At 36.7% G+C, this 15,046-nt stretch overlaps 2 protein-coding genes across 2 annotated transcripts; one reads left to right on the forward strand and one right to left on the reverse strand.

Annotated features, from left to right (window-relative positions):
* The first annotated feature begins 1,166 nt into the window (after nt 1-1,166).
* LOC100241887 (chlorophyll a-b binding protein CP24 10A, chloroplastic-like) lies at nt 1,167-2,489 on the forward strand. Its single transcript, XM_002263165.5, has 2 exons — nt 1,167-1,566; nt 1,693-2,489. The coding sequence occupies exons 1-2, from the start codon at nt 1,343-1,345 to the stop codon at nt 2,240-2,242; spliced, it is 774 nt and encodes a 257-aa protein (XP_002263201.1). The 5' UTR covers nt 1,167-1,342; the 3' UTR covers nt 2,243-2,489.
* Nucleotides 2,490-3,632: 1,143 nt separating this feature from the next.
* On the reverse strand, nt 3,633-12,365 carry LOC100264168 (uncharacterized). The gene is made up of 4 exons (XM_002263193.4): nt 11,918-12,365; nt 11,768-11,828; nt 11,249-11,393; nt 3,633-4,111 (listed from the first exon to the last, which is right to left on the reverse strand). Exons 1-4 carry the CDS (start codon nt 12,096-12,098, stop codon nt 3,863-3,865), a joined length of 636 nt encoding a protein of 211 aa, XP_002263229.1. The 5' UTR covers nt 12,099-12,365; the 3' UTR covers nt 3,633-3,862.
* Between the last annotated feature and the right edge of the window lie 2,681 nt (nt 12,366-15,046).

The following is a 15,046-nucleotide window of genomic DNA, read 5'->3' on the forward strand; positions in this document are numbered from 1 at the left end:
ACTCCAATGCCCAATGCATACTTGATACAAGAACATCAAAGAAACGAGAATTTGTACCAGTGAGGAAACTGATTCTTGCAAGATGAACTGTCCACAACAATTCCTTCTTCTACATTTTCCTTTTCACTGTATTTTCTTCACATCACACCAGAAAATCTCCTCTAAATTCCAGATTTCTCTTGCTCAATTTATAGCTCTGTACATTAACTCCATTCAACAAAAACTAGAAATTTCTCCTCTTCCAAGGTAAAACAAAATCTGTATTGTGCTTACATTCATACCTTGCAAACTCAAAATGTATGTGAAGAATATATGAGTATATATGTATTGTGCTAATAAGAACAAAATTAGGGTCTAGAATTGTATAAAGAAATAAATTTGAGAGGTCATGATCACCCCAAACACCAAGAGGAAAAGATTTTAAAAAATTAAATGAATGCATATGATGTTAGAAAATATAAAAAAAAAAACCTTCTCAATGTACTCAAATAAAAATTTGGTCAAATTCTCCCCTAATCAAGTAATATCTATAATGAAAGTTTTTATTATGAGCTCTAAAAATATAGAAAAGCTTGTATAACAAAATTAATTTGAGAAAATAAAATTAAATATAAAATTTATTTGATATATAGCATAAAAAGAATAAATTGATTTAAATTGATTTAATTAATAAATTAAAGAAAAATATGTCGAATTTTAAATGTAAAAAGATAAAGTATAAAACATACAAACGAGGGAGTAAAATGTTTTTAACCCTTAAAAAATTATATATTTTAAGTTCAGCGATGATATATAAAATTAGTGAATGTAAAATAAATTATATCTAAATTGCTTCTAAACATCGAATGGCTGGTGATAAGAGAAAAAAGAAAAAACATATATATATATATATATAAAAATCAAATAATTACGTAATTTTGTAAAGAAAAAGGAAACTTTCAAAAGAATCAAATAAAAATATAGTCAAATCTCTTAATTAAATAATATTTATAATAAAAGTTTATTATAGTAGTGGCATATTACTTGGTCAATATTAACCTAGGCATTTCCAAGTAAGATACTTTTGGAATAAGCAGTGGTGGAGAGAGGATCCACGTGGATGGCTGCAATGTGGAGATGGAGATGGAGCTCTACATCTCATTGGTCCGAAATCTATCCACCGAACATCCCAGATTTCCTCTCCAGATTGCACTTATCTACCTGGCTCCATACAAAGCCCCTCTTTGGATACACCACTTTCACATAATATTACCCAACACCAGCCTCTCCCCCCATCCTCTGTCCACTTCTCCCCGTTTCCCCATTTTCCATCTCTAGAGAGATATAACACAAGGTTGTAGAGATGGCTGCAACTTCTGCTGCTGTGTTGAATGGGCTGGGCTCTCCGTTCTTGACTGGAGGCAAGAGGAGCCAGAGCTTGTTGTCTGCCGGGGTTGCAGCCAAAGCTGGTGCTGCTGTGCCTGCCCCCAGGAGGCTCATTGTCGTCGCTGCTGCCCCTAAGAAGTCGTGGCTTCCTGGTGTTAAAGCTGGTGGCAACCTCGTCGACCCTGAGTGGCTCGATGGCTCGTAAGTCTCTCATTATACTCTCTACTCATTGTTGGCTCATTACATAAATGTTTCAATGGACTAATTATTTAACAGCTTCAACCTTCAGCTTTTTAGTTAAATTGAAATATGTGTGTAAATCTGCAGGCTTCCCGGTGACTATGGCTTTGATCCACTCGGACTAGGCAAGGACCCAGCATTCCTCAAGTGGTACAGGGAAGCCGAGCTGATCCACGGGCGATGGGCCATGGCAGCAGTTGTGGGAATCTTCGTCGGCCAAGCCTGGAGCGGCATCCCATGGTTCGAAGCCGGAGCAGCCCCTGGCGCCGTTGCACCGTTCTCTTTCGGGACCCTCCTTGGAACCCAACTCCTGCTCATGGGGTGGGTTGAGAGCAAGAGGTGGGTGGATTTCTTCAACCCGGAGTCACAGTCCGTGGAATGGGCCACCCCGTGGTCGAGGACGGCTGAGAACTTTGCCAACGCCACCGGGGAGCAGGGCTACCCGGGAGGGAAATTCTTCGACCCACTGTCACTCGCTGGCACAATCAAAGATGGAGTGTACATCCCAGATGTGGAAAAGCTCGAGAGACTGAAACTAGCGGAGATTAAGCATGCAAGGATTGCCATGTTGGCTATGCTAATCTTCTACTTTGAGGCTGGCCAAGGGAAGACACCCCTTGGAGCTCTTGGCTTGTAAACTGCTGCTTTTTTTTTTTTTCAGTTTGAAGGTGAATGTAATGTAAGTAATTAAATTTAGAGACCAGAGAAAGGAAACCCACCAACCTAAATCTATCTTTTCCAGCTAAAATTCAATTTTTTTTTTCTTATTGGATTCTCTTGGGAAGAGGATGCACTCTGCCAGTTAATTGTGACCCCCAATCTACTGTGCTTCCATTTCTCTGTTGGGGAATATAATTAATGAGAAATGTGGGTTCATTTGGTTTGGTTTGGTTTGGCTTTCATCCTTGCACAGTATATAAGTTTGATTCATAAGCAAATGCCTATAGCTGTGTCCGAGGCAGACCATTAGCTGACTTGGGTCTACTGTTTTCTCAATTCTCAAGTAACAGACAAAATGACTGAAATATGAAATTTCTGGGTTCAATCTATTTAAACTGATCAGTAGTCCCCTTTGTCAAACATTAATTTAGGAAAATTGCATCTTTACCACCCTCTCTCACTACCTACTTGTATGAAAGGTAATAACCTGATCCGCATATGAATCAAAAGATGACAAATCATAACTTGGGAGGAAAAGTAAGTGATAAGAGCAACATTCTCCACTAACTGTATTTACAAATTGGAGGCCACAAGTATCTGGTATTCATCTTTAATGTAAATTTTTTTGGGTATGCATTTTACAAAGCTCATAATTGGCCAAATGTAATTTATCCTCATCTTCTCTTAGTTGAATATCAAGTTGGTCAGTTGGTAAAAGTTCTCGTCCAATCCCATTCTAGCTCATTTCAGATCAACTTCAAAATTGACAAGTATTACAAGAATGGAGACTTAAAAAACCTAGTAAGACACCCATAATACCTGTTTGGTTTGATTTTGAGAAAGAGCTCTGTCTTGTTTTTTAAGCAAGATATTAGTCATTGTGCTATTTTGGTTAAAAGTGCGTTTGGGAGTAATTCTAAAAAGTGTTTCTAGCATTTTTTTAACACTTGAATGATAAAAATTTTAAAGTATTAAAAATATCAAAAACGCTTCTTAGAATTACGACCAAACAGGCTCTAATTTTGTTTCAAGAGTTTATGGTTTAAAAAAGAGTTTAATATGGAAGCCAAAAATCACTGGTAATAGAACTTTTATAATATCAATATCACTTTTTAAAATTTATGACTTTGATCAAACCATGCCTTAATCCGAGAGTACCCCATAAAAAACTAGAATAAAATAGTCCTTTGTTTTTCATGGGTATCATCATGCACCTTAAACCTGACTATACCTTCAAGAATAGGAGGGCTTAACGCCGACCATACATGCAGGAATAGGAGGCAATAATAGAATGCACAAGCAAAGCCTCAATTCTGTCAAAGAGTACTGCCCTTATTTCAAATATCTTATGTTACCAACTTCTCCCATAAGAAAAATGCGAAACATCTCTTAATTAACAAACAAAAGACTACAAAAACTTATTGGTTGGTGGGTGCAAGGATACTCATTTAAGTTCTATTTGCACAAATTAAAGGCTTGCCCTCCGGGTTCCATACCAGGGGGAAAACAGAAAAAAAAAAATTGTTGGGACTCAAGGGAACAAAATGAGAACATTCAACTGGGATCAATGAAAATTAACAACAAAAGTTGCAGGTCATTAACTACCAGTAGCCATCAAAAACTCACCTTCACACACCACCTCACCTCCAACATATGCCTTCCCTTCCATCTTTGCTATTCCAAAGCGTTTCTGCAACTTGATGAGCGTCATTCTCATAACTAAGGTGTCACCTGCAACCACTGGTTTCCGGAATCTTACTTTGTCAATTCCAGCAAAGAAGAAATTTTCACGAGAGCCTCCCACTTCAGGTTGTAGCATTACCAAGCCACCAACCTGTGCCATTGCCTGTATCCAACAAACAGAAAAAAAATTTACCACTCCATCAGACCAAAGACAGCATGTTTAAGTATAAAGCCTTACAGTATATTTATGTGTAAGGCCTTCCAAATTCTTTAGACTATTCTCAATTTTCTTTCCTCCTATCCTCTTAATTTTTTTGTATTTGTCTTCTGATGTCTTCTTTTCTACCTTTTTTTCTTTTATCATTTTTGTTTTTGCCTTTTTGTTTCTTCAATCAATTAGTTTATTTGCATTTAAATGGAACCCAGACCTTAGGCTTTTCCACGCTGCTACCTCAGAAATTTTCATTCTCAAATAATTCAGCATGCATCATTTAATGGACTCCTCCAAAAGATGATAGGAAGTCCACTTCAAGTATTTGATGATGGAATATTTATACCAATTTGTAAGGGGAAGAAGACAGACTTGGGTTCAGAGTTTGGATTGAAAAGAAGATGAGGGCATTATCGTAACTTCGCATGCCCATTTTTATTTTAAAAATATAAAAATTATGAGGCTAAACGGTTGAGTTGGTGAGTGGAATGTCAGATTGAACATATTCATCATGAATGTTTCTAGCTTGTTTCATCTCTACAATCCACATGGCCATAGACCATGTATCACCTGAAACCAGCTGCATGGAAGTTTAAACAACTCAAGGTTTATGATGCATGAAGTCACAAGGTGGATGGATGGTTTGGTTAGAGGAAGCCCTGAGCCCACAAGCAACAAAGGAGTCATCAAGAGCAATGAGAACTTAGGGGGTGCCGAGACTAGTTTCCCTGGAATCAGTTTTCCTTCCTGTTAAAGACCATTTTAGTACCTGGTGCTGTGTCAGTCCCCATTCTTATCCAGTCATCCTTTGTGGGATGGTGTCATTCCAGTTCCTGAATGATGGTGCTGTGCAAATCAAATTTATCCTTGTTAAACTAAACCAAAACCACTAAATTCTTTCCCCCTGTTTCACCATCTGTCCAAGGGGGTCGTAGACAAGACTGATCCTTCCTTGGGATTTCTCACCCCTGCCCAAGGTCAAAGAAGCTCCTTGGTCAGGTTGCAGACAGCCATATTTCTATTAGATTCTTCCTATGATCTGGAGTTTTTCATGCCATGATTCAAGTCATTCAAACCAAGGCTTGTCAAGCCACTGGGGATCACCAGGACCATCTCTTAACTAGTATGACTTCATTGATAATAATGGTGTTTGAAGGCTCAATGCCCACCCACTAGTAATTCAATGTGAGAATCTTTTTTGAGCAATAATGTTTCATTAATATGTTTTATGCTGTATACTTTCAGTAGAATACATTCAACAATAATGTTTCATTGTTCTTTATGTCCTCCAGAAATTGATCAATCAGGGGCTAAAAATTCTCTTTCCAATTATTCTCCTTAACAACTTTCATCTTTCTTTCTCATCATGGTAGTGAAGTACTAAATCAGGGACAAAATGGAATAAAACAAGGAAGTTCTCACAGCTACACAAAATGTAACAGTTGTGCTCATGTCATTCATTGTATGAGGAAGATCCATAGAACAGTACTGTGTTATTTTTCACCATCTGTGTATATTATTAACACTTCATTCCCTTGTAGAGATTTAAGCCAGGATTAATCTTCTCTGTGTTGCAACTTGAAGCCATAAGTCTCCACAAAAATTGATGCCCTAGAAAAAGTTATGGAGCCTAAAAGCTTCCAGCAAAAATATCTAAGCTGCTTCAGTTTTCTCTCCTGCTTTATAGATGTCTTGGGACTGAATAATGGAGTGCTGCAGAGGTTTCCTAAAGATTGTTTTACAAGGTTTGCTGGGATTTTTTCTAATTTATTTGTTACATTTTAATATTCTAAATTCACACACAGAAATGTGCTCAATGACATAATAAAACATACCTTAATATAATGAAAATGAATCATCAACAGAAGTATTTCTAGAAGTTTCAGTGTCATTGCCATAGTTAGGAAAAAAATCGACACAGCATAAGAACTTAAAAGATTGGATTCTTGTTAATATAAACTATGGTTGAAGCAGATTTGATGTAATCAAGGTCATTTTAATTACCAATGAATGGCAGGAGGCAGAAATTGTTAGCAAGATCCACTTGCAGCTGGTAGGGCTCAAATAATTATAGCTACATGAGTTCTGTTTTCAAATGGAAATCCCCTAAATGGTCAATTTATTAACTGCCAAAGGAAGGGAAAAGGCAACGCAATTTACTATAAGAGAGATCTAATGATTGCAGAAATCAATTTCATCCTGATACAGGCCAAAAGAGAATGTTAGGTCATTAGTTTAAAGCTGGCTCAACTGATGAACACAATATGTTATGTTAGCAAGAGAATACAGCAACTATAAGCATAATTTCCATTATATCTATGGCACCAAGATTATTAGCATGGAGCATAATTGCCATAGTATGTCCAATTTGTCTAAGCGATGGAACAGTTTTCAAAGAAAGGAGGCAAAACCAAAGTAAATATGAGGTATAAGAAGATCACCATCAGGGAAAACCATAAATAGAAAGGAGAAGAAATTTAAACGATAAGGTCAACTACAAGACAACTCACCCATGGCAAGCAAGAAAGATCTACTAAAATAACTGTGTGCCCTGATAAGGACCCAAACTAACATTTTAATCGGCTCTAAGGAACCTATGATGGTGGGTTTGAGGTGTTTAAAACTCATCCATCACTAACTCTTGCTATTAACACCTTACCTAATTGCATTTGATAATTTTATGTTTATTTTGTATGTTTTCAAGTGAAATCATGCTAAATTTTTTTGAAGCTTACTTTTTTATGGAATGGAGTATTTGAAGCTTTAGCAAGGCTGTGGGGAAGATACAAAGGTTGAAAGCTACTGAAACACTCAAGTTTTGGGGGAAGAAGGGGAACATGCACAGGAAAATTTCTTAGGAAATGCCTAAGCAGCTCTGTGCAAGTTTGGGCAATATGACTTTGCCTAGGCCAAGCCTGAGCAATTCTCAAACTTGTGCAGGAACCCCTATGCAACTTGAAGCCACCTGGGCAAACTCCCTGCACAAGATTCCACAACACCATTGGCACCATGAACTTGCAGAAGCCACCTGGGCAAAGTACTTGAGCAAACCTGTAGGCCACCTGTGCGCACTTTTAAGGGCTCCATTTCCAAGGCATGTGGGCAATCCCTGAGCTGACACATGGCAATGGAACTTTAGGGCGCACCAACCCTAGGTAACCACGTGGCGCATTAGAGTTGCAAAGTTGATTATTTTAGCCCCTTCTCATTTCACACCAGCTAGAGGTTATTACAGATATAGGGACGTGACTGAATCTGAGGATGAAAGGACAAAACATAAACCAAAAAGGGAATTCTAAGCAAAGAAGGGAGCATAACCCAGGAAACACGACAGGGGACAGGGAACACAGCACACAACAGTAGGGAGAGACAGAGAGCAATTCACCATCATGAGAGTAGAGAGCAATTGTCTGGTTTTAAGGGAGGGAGAAGTTTTCAGAAATTGGGAGGTAGAGAGCAGTAGTTAGGAGGGGCAATTTTTAAGTTCTGCTATATTTAGGAAAAGCAAGAGAGTTTCAGTTTCCATTGTAGTTTTCATGGCAGTTTTTGTGTTATCTTTTAAGTGTCTAATATAGCACAATTTTACTTCAGTTTAATTTGCAATACAAGTTTCAATTCATTTCCAGCTCAATGATGAGTTCTATTTTCGTCTGCTTTCATCCAATTTATGTATTTGTTTTAACTTCAGCAATACTTAACTAATTTTTGTAAAGGCTTAAGGAGGAATGAATCTGGGGTGATCCATACCACAGATTGGTTCCCCCATTGGCTTAAAAAGTTCAAAGTTCAAAGAGAAGGCCACAAGTCAAGCTACCTTGGGAGTAGATCTGAGCTCCAAGTTCAATGGAGTCTCTAGAGCTGAACACTACCTTTGTATGAATAGGATTGAGGATTGGACTTTAGGCCAAAAGCAACTGGTCCGAGTCCTTGATCCTACCTTAACCTTAGGCCAAAAACAGATAGTTAAGAAGGGAGGAATAATTTGAGGGTGGGAATCTCAGTGGATTTCTGACCTCAGAGCTTGCTTATACATTCATCTTAGTTAGTTAGACAGCCTAGCAATGTTCACCATTCTCTACCAATTCCTTTAAGTGCATTCGCCTTTATCATCCAAGCTTATATGCCCCATTTCTGATCTCAACTTGGAAATCATCTTTTTCCCTGTGGGTTCAAACCCCATATTCACTGAGGTATTACATCAAAAGTTTGTATGACAGGGAACATCAACAGAAAACACAATCTAAGCATCAACCATACCCCAAAAAAGATTTCAGCAAATATCTTTCAACTTCTACAGATGAGGGTCCTGATCCTCAAAATTGTTCTAATTTCTTGTTCGTCTCTTTGTTGATGCACCACATGACACCATGGGTTTTTTTACACTGGCAGTATATGCCAACTCACAGAACTTTCCTTGCTAACTCTCCAAATATAGTTTATCTCCCCTTATCATCCTCGAGTAAACCATCCTCAGCATAGCCCACATTACAGTAGAGCCCTCTGCTATAAAAAGGAAAAAAGGGAAAAAGAAAAACACACCCAATGAGGAGCCAAAGCTACATTGCTAGAGAACTATGCAACAAATACTGATCCGTAATCTTCTCATCATTCCAACATACAACACCAGTTAAGCCCTTCTCCACACAGTTAGTTGGCCAATTCTTAAGTTCTTGCCCTTCACTGTTGTTTTCATAAACAAAGCCACATTCAAGGGGGCTTTTGTGCACAAAACCATTTCCAAGGAGATAAAACTTCCCCTCAACCCACTGGCTTTAGATAGAAGAATTTCACAAAAAACAAAACTCCAAAAAAAAAAAAAAAGGGAAAAAAAGAAAAAAGCAAGGGAGAGAGAGAGAAAGCACCAACAACACCAACTCCCAACAGTAAACCACTTTAATAAATCTCAGGCACCAAGGCCACATCCTTACACCAACTATCAAGCCAAAAGAGGACCCTCCAACCTTTCCCAAGGTTGAACACAACATGACTATAAAATATCCTCTATCCCCTCCTAATGCTCTTCATAAATCCAACCCAGCACCATTTCCTTTTGAAACTGCCCTTCCTTCACAAGCTCCAACAGCCATACCACAAGAAAAGCTTTCTAATGCATAGACAATAGTTTAACAGGGAAGGCGTACCCAGTTCATCCACACATACACAACCCATCAGGATCTCCCTTTGGATATTCTCTATAATCTCTTCCGTGCCAATACCAAAATCATGAGGGTCAACATGAAATATGCATGGAAACTGAACAACACTCATTGCTAAAGTAATCCTGCCATTTTCTCCCTTCCCCCAGAACACATGCTTGCACAAACCTACCCTCCTTGGACAGAAAAAGTTTCTCCAACTAGCCAATCTTTTATCAAATCTTTCCATGATGGAATCTCAACAACCTTAGATTTGAAAGATTAACCCTAAGCTAGGCCCAATTAGGTTGCTAGAGGAGAACTTGTCCCACATCCTAGCTCAAAGGGGAATCCTACTGCCTCCACTCCACACATCAACATCAACAATAGCTTATCCATGTTCACCTAAGCACCTATCCTGCTCAGAAGCAAAGTTAGACTACATCCAACATAACTCAGATGGATCCTCTGCAGCAAAGGAAACAATGGTATCGTATAGAAGTGCACCAATTAACTAAAATGGACTATCCAAGTGTAGAAAAACAAGTTATACAAGTCTATATCACCTTCTTGTATGTTGCAGCTGGTTTTATTTTAATAGAAGCTTCTAAGTTTCATGAAGTCCTGTGATTCTGGGAATTCCATATTTTATGTGCAGTCCATGAGTTCTCCAATGTGGCAGATGGATTTAGTTGAATCAATGGTCCTTTTTTGTGGCATTTAGTAATTCTAATTTTGATTTTACAAATTGAAGTTTCTACATTTGAAGCTTCAGTTTTGGCGTCATTCTCTAGATAGAAAATTAGGAGACAAATTGTAGCCTACATGGATTATGGTAAATTTTTTCCATAACAAATGACATGAGTGAACATCTGATTGATGCAACTCAGACATAGGAGTGATGCCTAAGTATTCTAGGCATAATTCTTACAGTTTTTACATTTTCTTATAGCAAGTACTCTTACAATACAGTAGAAATCATCTATAAAATTTTGTAATAGCAATAAGTGAACTTAAGTGATAGTGTAATGCAGCTCAAATTGACAGCTATTGGTTTGCTATAATACTGTACTTCAAACTACGAAAATTCTGGTTTCACTAATGCTTTGCACTCCAAATAACTATTTTCATAGCTTTAAACCAGCTGCACCTTTAAGCCATTTCCATTTTCCTAATTGCCCCATGAAAAATGTAGCTGCCTAAAACCTTAATAGCAGTCAATTTGGACATGTGACTATAGAATTGCATCAAAGCTAGCTGATATCACTGAATGTTAACTTTCCCAAAAGCTCATTTCACCTCAGCAAAACAAATTTTCAGTCATGGGAAATATTCCAGCTCTCAAGTGAAATAGTTTCACTAATACTATCACGCAGAATATCTTCACTCAGAGAACAGGTAAGCATTTTTTTCTCCATAGGAGAGAAACATAGTAACTCACACAATCAAATACACATATACAGACATACATACATAAATACATGGGGAGAGAGAGAAAGGCCAGTGTGAGAAGCCAAGGACCTAGAACGGTCCAGGCCAGTACGATTTCTAGCACAAATCCTTCCATCAAGCTTTAAAAGTTAACAGATAGGATGAACACAAAGCTTAGCCAATCGTCCTCCGCATGGCAGTGATATAACTAAGACGTTAGTTTAGGAAAATGACAGATGGACCAAACAAGTCTGTTAAATAAGGTTTTACTCAAAGACAACATAGTCAAGTTGACAAAATAAAGTTCCCAAAAGTCCCTTATATCCAATAACCTTTAACATGAAACATACGATAAGCAATTGATAACTGAAACACAGACCAACCCAAGCAGATGAAGTGCCTATTTGAAAACACACCAATGATTTGTAGCAAAAATGGAAACATTTACCTCATACATGTAACTTTAAAAATAATGCAACTAAAGAAAAAAAAATATTTAAAAGGTACGGGAACAAGAAATTACCTCAACCATGAGAACACCAGGCATAATTGGCCTCTCGGGAAAATGCCCAGGAAAGAAGTTATCATTTATTGTTACATTCTTTATGGCAACAGCAGAAACTCCAGGAGTATATTCAATCACTCTATCCACTAGAAGAAATGGAAACCTAAACCACAAGCCCCCAAACACAAAAAAAAAACAAATAAAACATCCAAATTAAATTATGATGGTTAACCTTATATGGTAGCTAAGGAAACAGAAACTTTGAATTCTAGTTCTATTTCTCTTTTGTTCCCAATGTTTTCATTTGAGTGTTTTAACCATTGAAATGATGTGAAATCAACAAATTTTGATCATACCCCTCAATTTCATTTCAAAAAGTAAGAACATTTTCCAACAACCATTTGCATTTCTGCTGCCAAACGGACCCTAAGATTTTCCTACATTCTTTCCAAGCATTAGGTAAAACCCAAGATGGGTTTTGATATTCTATTCCAAGAAACACGAGAAGAGTAGATAATGCATCAAAAATTGACTCACCGGTGGGGCAAAATCTCACGAATCTGATTAATATCCATCACGGTTGGAAATGCGGGGAACCCTGCAAAAGCAAATCCAGAAAGCACCTCCATCAGGAAAAGAAACAGCGAGACAAAAGTGCGAGAGAGCTTCACCCAAAAAACTCATTACTCTTCTCAATTGGAATCTTTTTGTCTGCCGCCTCTGCGCCATTCAAGGAACAGCTGAGGGCGAAGCTTCGGAGACTCTTTAATGAAACAAAATTGGATCTGGGAACAGCGAAGGAGAGTGGAGAAGATGAATGGGAAGTGAGAGGAGAGGTGAGAGAATTGGAGAGAGCCATGGCCGACATCTTCAAAGCAGAATGGAGCGGAGGTAGTAGCGACTTACGATCCTAACGAGGTTGGAGAGAGGAAGAAGCTTTGTGACTTATTATTTTGTTTCAAAAATTTTTTTTTTAAAACAAGTTTTCAAAAAAATATAAATATATTTTTAACAACAATTTTTAAACATACAATTTATGTTATATTTTATTAATTAGGAAAATGCAGTGGAATGTATGATTATTTTAATATTTTGGTGAATTCTAATTATTTTTGGTCATAGAAAGTATCGATCATTTACAATGAAGCATTGGGTGTATCGTCAGGTTTTCTGTGTCTCAACTCCAAGTGTGTGTCCTCTTTGAAAGGAGTTGTTGGGAAAAGTAATGCTTTCAAACGAGAATAACATGGGAAATGGTTTAATTTATAAATATTTATAAAAGAAATGCTTTTTGCCATATGGGCACAAGTCCCTTTTCTTTTCTTTTTTCTTTTTTTTTTCCGTTATGCAATCCGAATTAACATTGTTGGTTTTTAGTATGCTCCATAAAATTACATTATATATCAAATAAAACACAATTATCAATGTTGATTCAATTATTAAAACCACTAATAATATTGGTTCTAGAATAAATTTAAAATAGTTTTAAAATTATATATATATATATATATATATATATATATATATATATATATATATATATATATATATATATATATATATCAAATTCCTATTTAGAATATACTTTTTTAGAAAAAAAAAAAGAAGAAAAATTATCTAGAATATTCTCTAACTTTATAGATGATTGCAATTTGATTTTTTATTGAATAAGAAAAGTTAGTAAAAATGTTCCTATAAATATTCTAAATCGTGAGGGGAAAAAATTATGAGGGAGAGATGAGATAAAGATGTGAGAAAAAGCGAGAGACACGCGATGAAACAAAAGAGCTATAAGAAAAAGTGAAACTCATAATGGAATAATATTTTATAGTTTAAGGTAGAGATACAAAGGACCATGTGTAAAAACATACACATAATCCAATGTGGATGAAAACAAACCATACGAATCGAAAACTGAAGAAATTTAGAATTGGCTATTACCTCCAGCCATTGGTATTTGATTTATTATACTCATTGTTTTGCTGCAAGTTTTGGCTCTTCTAAACTCTAATCTCTCACGAAAGATGGTGTAGTACTAAAGAAAATCTTAAGAAACGAGTTTAGGGACCAAAATGATATATTTAGAGTTGTGGCTTCCCATCAAAACCATGTCATTGTCGTTGCCACCATTTCAAAATAGTTGTGGGTCACGTTTCTAGACTATAGGGAATGTGGAAGACTTGGTTAGAGGTGTTGGACCACCTCAGATAAACTCCCACAACTAATGGAGATTGTTACCCATTTTGTGAAACGGGTCTTGTGGGTGTTGTCGGCGTGTAACAAAAATAACATTCTCCCACTTGGTCCACACATTTAACCTAATGTCTCATCTTAATCCATCAATTATTCGTATTAAGTAACAAATACATGAATCATGGTGATAAGTCTTCTTTATAACGAGTGTTACCTTCCATGTATTATAGTGTATTTATTTCTTAACATTATACTTTATGTGGCAATATTACTTAATGAATAAACCCTATGTTCATTAAGTTAAATTTTCTCAAAATTAAGTAAAGTTGCACATCAATATGAGAAAACATCATAATAAGAGTTTGTATAATAGAAACTACATAAGAGAACTAAGTCTCATGTTCACTACATGATCCTTGAATTTCAATGATGGCATGCCCTTAGTAAAAGGATCAACGATCATCCATTCAGTGCTAATGTGCTCAATAACCACTTTTCTTTCTTTAACACTTTCTCTTATGGCTATATACTTAATGTCGATGTGCTTGTTTCGACTTCCACTTTTATTGTTGTTTGCCATAAAAACATCAGTTGAATTGTCGCAATATATACTCAATGACCTAAATATAGAATCCATAATTCTAAGCCCAGAAATGAAACTCTTAAGCCATACACCATGCGAAGTAGCCTCAAAATAGAATATGAACTCAGCTTCCATAGTAGAAGTAGTAGTCAAGGTCTACTTAACGCTCCTCTAAGATATAGCTTCACTGACCAATATAAAAATATATCCAGATGTTGATTTACGCAAATCAACGCAGCCAACAAAGTCTGAATCTGAGTAACCAACAACCTCTAAATTGTTTGCCCGTTTGTACATAAGCTTATAGTTTTTGGTTCCTTGAAGATATCTCATCACTTTATTTGTAGTTCTCCAGTAGTCCAAACCTGGGTTACTCTGATATCGTCCTAACATTCCAACAGAAAATGCAATGTCAGGCCTTGTGCAGACCTGAGCATACATCAGACTTTCGACTATAGAAGCATATGGAATGTTCTTTATATGTTCCCTCTCAAGATTGCTTTTCGGGCATTGGTTTAGATTGAACCTATCACCCTTCACTATGGGAGAAACACTAGGTGAACAATCCTTCATTTGAAATCTCTCTAAAACTTTATTGATATAGGTTTCCTAAGACAGACCTAAGATACCTCGAAATCTGTCTCTATGGATTTTAATGCCAATGACATAAGATAGACACCCATTTCCTTCATGTCAAATTTTTTAGAGAGGAATTGTTTCACCTCATGAAGTAAACCCTTATTATTGGTTGCAAGTAAGATGTCATCCACGTATAAAACAAGAAAACAGACTTTACTCCCACTGACCTTAAGATATATGCATTGATCCATAACATTTTCTACAAAACCAAATGAAGAAATTACGTTATGGAATTTTAAATACCATTGGCGGGATGCTTATTTTAAACCGTATATGGATTTCTTGAGCTTGCAAACCAATTGCTCACCATCACTAGAGAGGAATCCTTCAAGTTGTTTCATGTAAACCTCTTCCTCTAACTCTCCATTAAGAAATGCAGTTTTCACATCCATTTGTTGCAA

Source organism: Vitis vinifera, chromosome 12 (assembly GCF_030704535.1).
Source record: "Vitis vinifera cultivar Pinot Noir 40024 chromosome 12, ASM3070453v1".
Taxonomy (NCBI): Eukaryota; Viridiplantae; Streptophyta; class Magnoliopsida; order Vitales; family Vitaceae; genus Vitis; species Vitis vinifera.

Coding starts and splice junctions, on each gene's coding strand:
- LOC100264168 (XM_002263193.4), bottom strand. CDS start 12,098: ATGTCGGCCATGGCTCTCTCCAATTCTCTCACCTCTCCTCTCACTTCC. Junction 11,829..11,917: donor AAAGATTCCAATTGAGAAGA/GTAATGAGTTTT, acceptor TTGCTTTTGCAG/GGTTCCCCGCATTTCCAACC. Junction 11,394..11,767: donor CGTGAGATTTTGCCCCACCG/GTGAGTCAATTT, acceptor CTTGTGGTTTAG/GTTTCCATTTCTTCTAGTGG.
- LOC100241887 (XM_002263165.5), top strand. CDS start 1,343: ATGGCTGCAACTTCTGCTGCTGTGTTGAATGGGCTGGGCTCTCCGTTC. Junction 1,567..1,692: donor CCTGAGTGGCTCGATGGCTC/GTAAGTCTCTCA, acceptor GTAAATCTGCAG/GCTTCCCGGTGACTATGGCT.